At 42.8% G+C, this 12,740-nt stretch overlaps 1 protein-coding gene across 1 annotated transcript; it reads right to left on the reverse strand.

Moving 5' to 3' along the window:
- Nucleotides 1–3,302: 3,302 nt before the first annotated feature.
- Nucleotides 3,303–11,134, reverse strand: LOC101075721 (G-protein coupled receptor 26). The gene is made up of 3 exons (XM_003961222.2): nucleotides 10,110–11,134; nucleotides 9,504–9,617; nucleotides 3,303–5,767 (listed from the first exon to the last, which is right to left on the reverse strand). The coding sequence occupies exons 1-3, from the start codon at nucleotides 10,796–10,798 to the stop codon at nucleotides 5,539–5,541; spliced, it is 1,032 nt and encodes a 343-aa protein (XP_003961271.2). The 5' UTR covers nucleotides 10,799–11,134; the 3' UTR covers nucleotides 3,303–5,538.
- Between the last annotated feature and the right edge of the window lie 1,606 nt (nucleotides 11,135–12,740).

Here is a 12,740-nt window from a genome sequence, read left to right on the forward strand (position 1 = left end):
TTTTCCATATAAAGAAAACTCCAGCGCCTTGCAACCCCGGTCTTTGGCTGGAAATAGAACCATGCTGCACTTGTTACTGGGGGGGTCTGGAAATGTGGCAACGCTGTCGGAGCATGAGAAGAGTGAACTGGACAGGATTTCAGATGGAAACATTGGAAACACGTCCACATTTATTTTGGTTCCCTACAAACCAGATTTTGACTGATCCATGACCAGGGACCATGTAATCCTTAACAAGGATACTGTCGAAGGCTTGCTTATCTCATCGGCCCTCGTCGTGCTCCTAACCCATGCGAGCCCGTCACAATGTTAAACAGCTACTGGTAACTATTTTGATAAGACAACAGCTAACGAACACAGTCAGAACAAAACAAAAGAGAAGCTAGGAAGAAGCCAGGAATGAAAGCAACAAACCCATGCGACCTTGGCCTCTAGAGGCGATCTGTTTCCTTTTGTGACAGCAGCGCCAATAATATTGCGATCTAGAAACTCTTGGAGGGAAACATTGCCTGTTTCCACTTTAAACAAACCTCCGAGTTTGTACAATTCTGTGGAGAAAATGAAGGGAAGCAGTTTGTATTTTAGCCAAACTTTTCCACAGCTTTTCACAAATTCCATGCGAAGCAGGAATTCCTTAATGTTGCAACCATGAACCAAGATAATGAAGATTTTAACAAATGCCAAATCAAACCTAACCTGAGATTACCGTACCTGAGAATCCCCAAACTTGGCTTCCGCATTACGAGATTAAGGTATTAAACTGACCACCAACGTCCGTAGAACGTAGAAGACACAACTGTGGGTGAAGTTCTCGGAGCCGATCCGACCTCAAATTGGACTGATGAAGGAAGAATGTTGAAAATCATGCTGAAAAACGGCTTGGCATTCAGACCACTGGAGAGTTCAAATTGCTATGGCAACATGAACCCAAAAGGATTTGCTTGTTTTCCTGGCTCTCCACATGGAAATTTTAATCAGAGACAAGGAAGACAAGATGCGGCAGACTCAATTACAATTTAAGAATAACGGGAATGATTTCTCGGCCAATTTAGCTAAGCTAATCCTGCTGTTAGCATGTAGACATCATTGCTGATTACCTGGATGGTTTTTAATTGAAGTGTAATAAAACTGGTTATTGAGAAGATTGAGGAATATCCAAGTCTTCACTCGGCATTCAAACTGCAGATACCTAATTTATTTTGCCCATTATTCCACAGTAATATTACATATTACCCATAAGGTGTGGTTGCCATATCAACATCAACAGGGGTGCTAGTTTAGTCGACCGATGGCAATTGGGAAAACGGTCTTCCTGAGACTGGAAGTGGTGGTTTCTAAGACTTTGTAGCATCTTCCAGATGGCAGGAGCAATAGCAGATGGCGGAAAATGTTAAGTATTGTCTTTGTTTATGATCTTCTGGAGTGTTGCACAGTCAGACCAGTTTCCATAGCACATCGTTAGACAAGGCAAGAACGGACCCACAACTAAGAAAAGGTAGAAAAGGTACAACAGCTGGGTTTCTTTGTGCTTGTAGCATACATAAAAGCCCCACTATTCCATCAACCGGATGCAGCTCTGCAAGACAAAGCTGTGTAATACTTTATTATTTACACTTTACCACTAAAGAAACCCTGATACAATTTGCTGGAGGTGCAGTGAGGGCATAGACAGCATGCCGACGTGTATGTATCAGTGCAGAGAGCACAGACAAGTTGAAGAAAATGCACCACCTGGATTTAGTTTCTAGATAGATCAGGGAACTTCAGGGCACTCCATCACACGTTCAGACCAAAAATAAGTTAATATTTACTGTCTCGGAGTGGCATTCCCCCCTGGTTTTCATGTATTCATAAAAACATCCTGACCTCATTTTATTTTGTTTTGATGAAAGCTAGCCGCTAGATTTGGAGTTTTGAGACTTTAAAGGTTACTCCTGTGATTCTCGGATAAAAAAAAAAAAACTTTAATAAAAACAAAAGAAGGCTTTTGATGGCAAACACAACACAAGGTGTCCAATTTTCACGCTGAGATATAGTTTATTTCCCGCTCAGTGGGGTGAGCTGACCCAGAGGACCGAGGCCAACCGTAATTAAGCCGCGTATTATGGTCATCGCCATCCGCCTGACGGCAATCAACGGCTCCTGGAGAGTGCACTGGGGTGCACGATCTCAGCGGGTGGCCGAGGTTGTTTCGTTACCGCCTGTGCTGTGGTGTGAACAGGAACATCGCTTTGCCCCGCGCCTCCGTCTGATTGAGGGTGAAATCATGTGGAATCGCTGTTGGTCCTGAGGTCATGTCCCTCTGATCAAACTGTGACCATTTCGCCGTCTCAATCACGCACATTCGAAAAGATGATTCATCAATCAACTTCTGGGTGGAGGAAGTAATTCCAAACGCTTACAACATTTTATTGGGGTCATTTGAACATGTCATTAATTAACTGAATTAAGTTGTTCCAATTCCTGTTTCCCAGACTGAAACTTTGATATAAATTTAAGTTGAAACAAGGGATTCCACAAGGTTTCGTACTTGGACTACTGCTATTCACACTGTACAACCTTCCCTTTATATATATTATAAGAAAATGTTTAAGATGTCTGTTGCTGTAACCACTGATGAACTCCTGACATGTTTCACATCATAAAAAAATCACAATAAATAATTAATGCTGTTTAAAACTTGAGAACCAACCAGAGATTATTAAAAAAAAAAAAAAAACACAGGCATCTACAAATTCTAAATCTTATTTTAATCATCATGATCAAACTTGGATACAGTCATCCTCGTGTTTTCTTCTTCACCACCCTATGTGCTAATCATGATATCTTAGCCATATTTAGCAGCATTGATACATGAGATTAATAAATTAGGAGGTACATAGAACAAATCAGGCAGTCAGGTCCATCACTATAACAAAATGAGGTATATTACACTCAGATCATCATCTAGAGAAGAGGATCAGGGCCACGTGTGGAGAATGTATATGAGTTTCTCTTTTTGCTCAGATTATTGATCTGCTTTTAGAGGTTTTTTTTTTCTTTTTGTACTCAGTAAAGTTCAACATGTTTCTGAGAATTAAAAGAAAAAGGTCAGAAAATTAGAATAAGATATGAAAGTTGAAAGTTCTGCGTGGCCTCAATCCTCTCCCGAAACACTGCCGACAACATTTAAAATTAGCATTTAAAGCAGCACATTCTTTAACACTCGAACATATAGTGTCATCTTAAATCACACTGATGCATTATATATATATCAAAAAGACACAAAAATACCTTTCACGGCCATCGTCTAAATTTGCCAACAATGACTACTCTACATCAGTGCCGTGTTCACTACATCAGCAAGACGCTACCGTGAGAAGCGGGTACAGACACACAGAGGCCGTTTCTAAATCATGAAGTGTTCATTAACAGAGGCGAATAAGGCATTTATTGATTATATCTATAGATCTATATTGATAAACAACTATTTCACAGAATTTAAGGCATTGGTTGTCTTGGCGTGTCACTCAGCACTATGCAATGTGTCATATATCCAAGACAACCGTCTCTCCTCTGTATTAGCAGAAATTTTTCATCTGAGTGATGAGAAATAGCAGAAACAAGAAATAAAGTCGCTGTTAAACCGCAGCTTCTAATTTTTGGCTCAAAGGTTGATTACTGCTAAATTCTATTGGCACTAACTAAACACGCAGACAGCATCTGACAGATGGCCCACTGTTATATAGAGTCTATCCACGTGGCGTTAAAATCTCAGTTTAAAAGGATTAAATTGATTTTATAGAGCCAAATGTAGTCGAATGTAGGCACCTCTCATTACTGAGCTGCTTCCTATATGTGCTGTATATGAAAACATACATTATAAAAGCATTTTATCAGCATGACTGTCTTCAAAATCTGCCTGGATAGTCGGCAAATATGGAGAAAAAAAAACATTTTCCATGTCTTTGTGGAAGTATAGAAAAAAAAAGGAAATAGTTCCTTTAAATTCCCACTGATGGTGTGATTTATAGTAATCACATCACACAATTTATTGAGAATATTCTAACAGAAACTGACTTTTTGGTTATCCCACAATACTCTAATTGGACTTTATTGGTACATCTATTGCTTCTGTGGGAGGCTAACTGTCTTAATGGAGTTAACACTAACGGAGAATATTAAAAATCTAAATTTGTTGGTTAGCACAGCGAGCTAGCGTCCCGTGTAAAGCATTAAATTCTGATTATGAGCATGTTGGTTCATCACATGGTTCACTGGGTGTGTTAAATGTGTTGTCCGCCTCAAAGTTTAGCAACAGAACATTGAGACATTTATAAACTCACACCGATTAAAAAATAAACTATAAACTATTTTTTTAACAGAATAAAGATATTAAAATTGTCAAACCCATTTTTGCCAAATGAATTGTTTTATTCCCAAAAGTCGGCATCCAGGCAGCTTTAAATTTCAAATTTTGAACAGCTCAATGAAGCTTCTGTTGAATTATGACCTCAATTTAAGGCAAAGTTGACCTCTTTCTTCAGTGAGAACAAGTAGCTTGTTTTTACAGCGGTCTTTTCTGCTTTCCTCCCCAGCTGTGATGGACACATTCACTGCCCGTTGCATGCACAAACCCAGGTCAGCACAGTCAAGCATGGTTCACTTGACTGAACAACCTGAGGGGCTCATGTCAGTCACGGGACCAGATGCAGTTGGAAGGCCCATTTTTTTTCATTTACAACTCCGCTTCGCTGAGCCTCTAAGTCCTTCAAAATAGCTGCTCAGGGCATAAACGATGCAAATGTATTTATGCACGTGAAGTAAGCAAAAGTAACACATCTCTCCTTTTTTTCGTGACACTACAAGGCAAGATACTACAAAAATAAAACGTGTTTAGGTTCCGCGTGCGTTGTACCCCAGTATACTTGAAATATCCTGAGCTGAACTGTCGTCTCTGCAGTACGGTTTCATCTGTTATACAATTACAGGACTTGGTTTTATATGAGGTTTTGACAAGGCTAGTTTTGAATGCTACATACGGTTTGGACATTTAACCTTTGCACAGACAAAAACAACGCACACACACCAATTCCTTGTCCTTTTTTTGTGTCAAAACAAATAAATACTCTACAAATAGATACTCTTTATCTCCAACTGGAAGCTAACCTAGTGAAGCTTACGGAGGGCCCATTCTTCTTTGCATGACTGTGTCTGTCTCTCCAGGTGGATGTGAAATCTTCCATTACTTATTGCACTCGCAACAAGTTCACTGCACTGATCGCCTCCTCTGGGTACTCGGTATGCAAGCACAGTGCTGCTGCTGCGCATTGATTTGCCCTTGTTTGTTGTAGCTTTCCCGTTTATGAAGGGCATGTCAGGCTAGATTCAAGCAGACGTGGAGAGGAACCACCAGTTCTGTCCTCTTCTTCACTGACGATAAATCTTCTTTATGGTTCAGTGAGAGCTGCCAGGTCAACTCTCACACCGTGTCCCTTCATTCTGCAGCACACACACACACATACACACAGGCACCCCTCCAACCCAACACATTGGCCATCACTCCGTCGTTGGTATGCTGTTGACTCGGTTGTCCTGGCTGTCCCCGGACGCGTTCAGCGAGCTGCGCTTCAGCAGCCTATTGACGATATCAGTGCACGTCTTCTTGTACTGGTGTCGGAGCAGGGAGTACACGAAAGGGTCGCAGGCGGCCTTGCTGTAAGTTAAGCACTTGGAGACGATTCCCCAGTGGGGGTTGATAGGCACCGCTGGGAATAACTCCACAATGCTGCAGGCAAGCATAAAGAGAGGGTGTTAGGGGTGAGAGCGAGCTGGAGCGTGTACCAATGCTCCAGGGTCTTATGCAGCAAAAATAAAGAAATAAATCATCAGATTTTCTATATCGACAGCCAATGTTGTTACATCAATGGTGTGGCAGCCATAGTAACCAGCCCCAAAATCTAGGATTTTACCAAACACAAGCTCCAGACAGCGTTGCCACAGCTGCAGAGCCTCAAACACAACAGCGACAATCGAAGGCGTCTGTAGCTCATTAGGCAGCCAGCGTCTTTTGACACCAGGCCCGGCCACTCCAACAATGATTTGTCAGTAACAAATCTTTTAGTCAGGCTCCACCGCCTTCATGTCAGCGCCACAGCACAACGCCAACCTGAGGGTGGAGCTTCCCTTTTTTGCACGTGAGTACATACTGGATCACACGCCCTTGCAGTCATTAACCACTTTGACCAGAGCGACCTCGAATGCTATTATCATATCTGCAGTCAACCACAAGATTAAACGTAGGCATTCATTATGTAAAACAGTGGCAACACTTGCCTTGAAGCTATTATGTCTAATTTCTTATTTGAAAACAGGCAATTTGGCATGACAGTAAAGGCAGAAGTATGAAGCAACCTTGTCTAAGCAGTGATGAGAGTCTAGAAACAAGCCAATTAACCTTGATTGGTAGCTGGTATTGAAGGCCCAGCAAGCGATCATGAAGGACAGAAGACGACGCGTGCTTCCAGCACAAGAAACAAATTCTCCTGTTTGAACTTATTTGATTTAGACGCTCCCTCAGAGATCTCTCTCCTGCTCGTAGAGCCCCATTACTTATTTTACGCGTTCTCTCATTTTAGGGTTTGTTAAATATCTATCAGCTACGATAAATACTCGGGGGATCACTCCGCGCACGATTCAGCACTTTGGCGGCAGCTAGAAAAGGGCCGACCAGCAGCCATCTCTGGCATTTGCCCACTCGTACCACAGAGCTGGAATGAACAGAAGGTTTCGTCAGCTGCCCCACAGCCCAGCAGGGCATTTTCCGTGCACACAATGACCCCTGCATCAAACGAGCATCAGAGGATGCACTGGGGGGGGAGCTTTCAGCATAATATACTCAGATTATAATTAGTTACCAGCCCTCTGGAATGGAGAGAATGTACAGTGGCGTGTGGTCATCTATTATTGATGCTGTATGAATAAGAAAATGGGAGTGCTGTTGGTCCAAGTATGTGGAAACGTCACCCTCGGAGGTGGTGAGGGGTTTTTTGTTTTGAAATCCATTCTACACTTGTCACATTTTAATGACAGACGTTTACAGGAAGCCATTGTTTCTTATCAGGCCAGACAAGTTAAATGCGATACAGACATATTTTTAAAAATGGTTAAAACAAAACACACTACAGCACACTACAGACTATGCAAATCCTCTATACTAACTTTTTGACAACACATTGAAGGATAGTATTCGCTATTAATTCAGCGCACATTGGAAATGGAGAAGATAACAGCTGGAAAATAATTAAAATGAATCGCTGGCGCTTGAAACAAAAATTGTATCAGAACAATGTTGGCAAGGAAGAATAAGCAATCAGTCTTATAAAAGACATTCTGCTCTGTCTGTATGATAGATGGCTGACACCGAATGTATGTGTGTGATAAATGTTGGATTATTCTTTTGCTGAAATAGTATGACAATTAGTATGCAGTACATGCTATGTGGAAGTCGAATTTAATATGAAGTCTGCATAATATTTTCTGCTGGCATGAAGGCGCGCTGGTGACGATAATATTAAAATATCTAAAAGGAAATTTGAAACCAACTAAGGGGGAAGTCCACTAAAACCACAGACCTGAAGGCAGAGTCAATGTCCTTCTGTCAGTGGGGTTGTTATAGAGGCAACTAGATTGCTTTCCATTTTCCATTAGCAACTACCAGTAATACTAGACCAAAAGCAGGACTTTATTTATTCATTTAGTCTTTAATGGAGACATGAGGGCAGATAGGAACTGTGCCAGGCTGACTGGATCGCCTGTCAATCTTCGTTTCCCCAGGATATTACGCGCTAGTGGAAGCGACTCTTGCAGGAAACCATCTAGGGTAAATTCTGATGGGTTAGTCATTACTGCCATCAGTGGAAGCAAAGATTTGTACTAATTTGTCCAGTCAAACTTCTTTCCTTCTCCTGGGAGCTTCCTTCCTTAAACATGAGTCGCTTTTCCAAACCTTTGCTTTTGCTAAATTGGTTTAAGGCACAGGAGTGATGTCCTCACTGACTTACTGGATGAACCCAAACTAGAACGCTTAAAAGAGAACTGTAATCAATATCTATTGCCCCGACGTATCCCACAATGCATCACAAAAAGTCAGTCCTGCTTTGTAGTTGTCTGCCGTGTTCCAATATTGATTTCAGGCTGATCGGGGCACGAAGGTGACGTGGTTGTCAGTGGCTGAGTACCACAGGGAGCACCTTCAGTGATGTCTAAAAGACACGAGACTCAGGTGTAAGCATATTCCAACTAATAACACGGCACAGAGATTTATGTGACGGTGTAATTACACTTAGTTTAACAGTCCATGTCCTGAGGGGCCCCCATCATTTTCACACTGTCCCCCTTTGACGTATCAGGAAAACTATGACTCAGATCAAGACATCAAATGTCTAAAAGAGCTCTGTAGGATTCCAAATGTGACAGGAAAACATCATTATGTAACAATAACAGCTATTTGATGATGACTGTTGGGGAGAGGCCATTATTATGAGATGTCAAAAGCATTTAAGCAAATCCGGATGATGAAGAAGGCAGCACAGTGACCGCATTCCCGACAAGATATCTGAAATATTCCACTGTGCTTCAGACTCACTAGCTCGTTTTGTTAGAACGCAATATTTCTCATGTCTTAACCTCCACCAGTGAAAAATCAAATTAAGTATTTAACAAATTAAAATGTCTTGTGCATATATGGGGTTGAAAATATAACAATATAAGAAGATGGATATTTTCATTCAAATATTTAAATAAAGAAATGATAAAAGTTACAATAAAATTTAAAAAGATGTTTGTAAATGTTGAATAGAATAGAATACAATACAATACAATACAATACAATACAATACAATACAATAGACATGCTATAATTAAGGACAATTAAACTTGCAGCCAGCAGCTGTTGACATTCACAGTTTTCAATAAATTAAATTGAACACACACACACACACACACACACACTCTTTCTCCCTCTCTCTCTCTCTCGCCCTCACCCAATCAGCAAATTTGTCATTATTGGCTTCTGATGCTTCCCCACACTGTGTCAACACTACAATCGGTACCATCACCTGCGTGTGTTGTTCCTACTCACAGCCTCAGATATGTCCGGCCTTCTATTTCACATACCGAGCCCAGGGTGGATAATGCCCACTTACAAATGCATATTTCCTCCACTTGTCAAGTCGCATGTCATCTTTGGGACCTGTGATGGATGAAGTGGGTTTTACCTGAATAAATGATGCGTTCGTAGTACCTGAGCTTTAGAGGCGCTTATGTGGCGGCATCGCCGCAGCAGTGGAGGCATATTACCTATCACAAGGTCAGCGTGGAGAGGTGGCAGAGAGGAAGTGGGAGTGGTCAGCAGAAAGATAAAAGGCTGTGTGTGCTGCATTGTGCCAGGATGGATTCCCCACACACACACACATACCGTCTGACTCCCACCCACCCCACCAGGATCTCCCTCCAGCACTCACCGCGTGATGACATAGGGAGCAAAGCAGAGCATAAAGGTGCCGATGAAGGTGCTGATCTTCCTGGTGGCTCTCTGTCGTCGCCTCTTCTGCTCCTCCAGGCAACGCTGACGGACACTGGGGACACGAGAGCTCATGATCAGTGTTAGAGACTAAAGAGAGACCAAAGCTGTACAGTTATCTAATATTCATATAGTTAATTTGCAGGTGGGTTCTAATCCCATGTGGAGCTGTTACAATTTGAACTTTTTGCACTCACACGTGTGAACCTGATGACATAATAATCAGGTGGTATTTAATCTGGGGAAATGGGTGTGAGCTAGTCATCCTCAGCTATACAGAGGCCCAGATTCAGACACATTCTTTTAATGCAATTACAATTAAATTAAAGAGGAACATATTTTGCATCTCCTCTGAGTAATGTAGATAAATACAACTTCAAGTTTCAGATTTATTATCAAGCGAAGCAGAGGGGTTTTTTTTCTGCTTTTCTGCTCGGCAGACTGTACAGCTTGTTCTTTTTAAAAAATAAAAATAAAAAGTCGTTTTTGCACAGTGCACTGTAGATTACAGTAAAAGGACAAAGAGTCACGATCTTAGTCGACTCACCTGGGGTGTATATCCACCAGCAGCACCAAAGTTTGCATTGTAATAACGTCTATCCGTTTGCAATGAAATCGTGCCACTTTAAATACTTTGAGGTATGTGACACACAGCACTATAAAAGAAAGGAGGAATGTGAAGGAGTGGAAAAACACGGTGAAGATAACAAAAGGCGTCCGACTGCTCGCCCTCGGGTTGGACAGTGTGCAGGACGCGTAAAGCCGGTGGTATCCCACCCAGGAGAGGCTAGTGGCCACCGTGGAGAAGGATATGGAGTGCGCCCACGTGTAGCCCAGCACGAACGCTGCGTCCTTGTGGCGCATTTTGGAGTGGTACCTCAGGGGGAACACTACCGCGATCCACCTGTCAATGCTGAGCGCTGCCATGCTCAACATCGAGTTGGTGGACAGGAAGGTCTCCATGAAGCCCACGGTCTGACAGAAGCCGTCCCCTCCCGGCTGAGCCTTGCTGACAAGTCCAACCAAAGTGAGCGGCATGTTCGACACGGTCAGCAACAAGTTGCAGAAGGTGAGGTTGAGGTTGAAGAGACCCGGGACTTGCTTGCGGATCTCCGGGTTGTACAGAAAGCAGATCAGCACCAGAACGTTGGACAGCAACGACACGATTATAATCACAACCACCAACACGGAGAGAATTACCTCCACAGTGTCCATCCTGTGCGCCCCGAAACTCATTTATCCCCACTTTTTGTGTGCCTCCCCATGTCCTGTTCCTGCCACTGCGAAAAGCCACTGATCACCCATAACCGTGCCCATGCATCCCGAGATCGCTCCTCTGGTGGAGATCCTGCACTTCTCTCCACTACATCGTTCCTCGCCGCTGGAAAGATGGTCAGTGAGGTTTCACAAGACAAAAATACGGGTTTGGCGTGGATACCCAATCCCGATATTCCAGTTATCCGTGTAAACTTAAGTAAAGCAGCTCCCGTGCCAAAGCTGCTCTATTCTGGCACTGCGTCTTGCGCTGGCTTTTTTTTTGTCGTCCAGTGATGCGCTCTTGAGGCATCACCCATCCGCGCACGCTGCACAGCATGTGGGCTCCTAGGTGTCGGGGGGAGGGAGGGAGGTAAACGAGCAGGAATCTTCCCCAAAATAAACCGAAGCTTAAATTCTTCCTTAAATTCACATAATCCGACTTAAAATGAATTTAAGCGATTTCTTACATGATTGGTGACTGTATATTGGTTGCCTGTATGTTGCTGTCATTGTGTGACTACAGGAGGGTTTATATATAGATAGATATAGATATATATTTATTTATATAAAACGTTTGTTAAAATCTGGTTAGCATTAATAATTAACCAGCAATCACCACAAGGGATTTTAAATCAGTGAATCCTTGTCAAAAAATAACTACAAATGTGCTTCTCATACTTGCCCAAGCACCAGTAAACTGTATTTAAATATACATGTCTGTCTGTCTGTCTGTCTGTCTGTCTGTCTGTCTGTCTGTCTGTCTGTTTCCCCCGCAGGTGGCTTGTTTAATTCAGAAAGACAAAAAGATTAATGTCAAGTATGGTTGCGTCTCCTCCATCAAAATTCCATCTCTGCTGCATTTACGCTTCACATCGACTCCATCAGATGCTGAGCGGCGTCTCCCACTACCCTGGAAGCCCCCCCCCCCAGACGCGTCACTGTGGAGAATTTCTTCCTCCGATGTGTGGGAATGGACAGAGCCATGGCACGTGAGCTGCTGGAGCAGAGTGGTTAGGGTAAAACGGGGGGGGGTAGAAGGTGTGGGTGGGAGGAAAGAACTCCAGCAACATACATGCAGAGAGGATCTAAGAGGTCGACCCTCTTCCCATCAACAGACATCTTCTGGACTTTTTTTTTTTAAAACTGAAAAGCAGCTTGTCCCCGAGTAAGACCATGATGGATGCATTCCCCCCTCACATGTGATTGGCTTTTGCAGGGACGCCATCCGCTCCTGCTGTCGCGCACCGCTCGTGTTGTTCTCACCTGTCAGTTCAGAGGCCTTATCAGCAGCGAGCCACCGGTTGATCTCAGGCACCGGCGCTTCTCCTTAATTATTCTTATAATTAAATTCCAGCTCTGCAGACAATAATAAAGTCATTCTAAAAATACAGCTTCAAGGGGATGTGGAAGGATGTAGGAGTAGTTCTTAAACAGACACCACTGTTCAGGGTCTGCACACATGTATTTAAGCTGAAAGAGGAGAGAAGTACCTGAACCCCGATGATCCGCGTGAATGAAGCCTTGCAGCAGCTTCGGAGGACCCTTAGTTCTGAGCCAAATAATCGTGACCATTTGAGGCAGCTACTTTAATTTCTTTTGTTTGTACAACTCAATATTGAATCATCGTCTATACTGACCCATTAATCACACAGTGTTAGCAACACTGGCACATTTTTAGGATGCGACGGTCAACGCAGGTTATAGCTGCTGCCTCAGCCCTTTAATCCATCATGTGCCAAAGTCGATTTGAAAGCGAGGAGGTTTTTGTCTGTGCGATCACTTTTAAATGACGATAAGTCGACTGTCTGCTTCGTTTGACAGTTTTTACCCAGAAAGACAGAGACGTTGATTTTTTTTACCCTAAAACCAGATTTTTTTTCTCTCCATTCTTCATCTTCACTGGTAGAGAGACAAGTCAAGA

The sequence above is a fragment of the Takifugu rubripes genome, chromosome 1 (assembly GCF_901000725.2).
Source record: "Takifugu rubripes chromosome 1, fTakRub1.2, whole genome shotgun sequence".
NCBI lineage: Eukaryota > Metazoa > Chordata > Actinopteri > Tetraodontiformes > Tetraodontidae > Takifugu > Takifugu rubripes.

What these genes read in the sequence shown, in the direction of transcription:
- LOC101075721 (XM_003961222.2), bottom strand. Translation starts at nt 10,798, where the DNA reads ATGAGTTTCGGGGCGCACAGGATGGACACTGTGGAGGTAATTCTCTCC. An exon ending in CTGGTGGATATACACCCCAG is followed by an intron (nt 9,618 to 10,109) that starts GTGAGTCGACTA and finishes TCGTGTCCCCAG; the next exon opens with TGTCCGTCAGCGTTGCCTGG. An exon ending in GCTCCCTATGTCATCACGCG is followed by an intron (nt 5,768 to 9,503) that starts GTGAGTGCTGGA and finishes GCTTGCCTGCAG; the next exon opens with CATTGTGGAGTTATTCCCAG.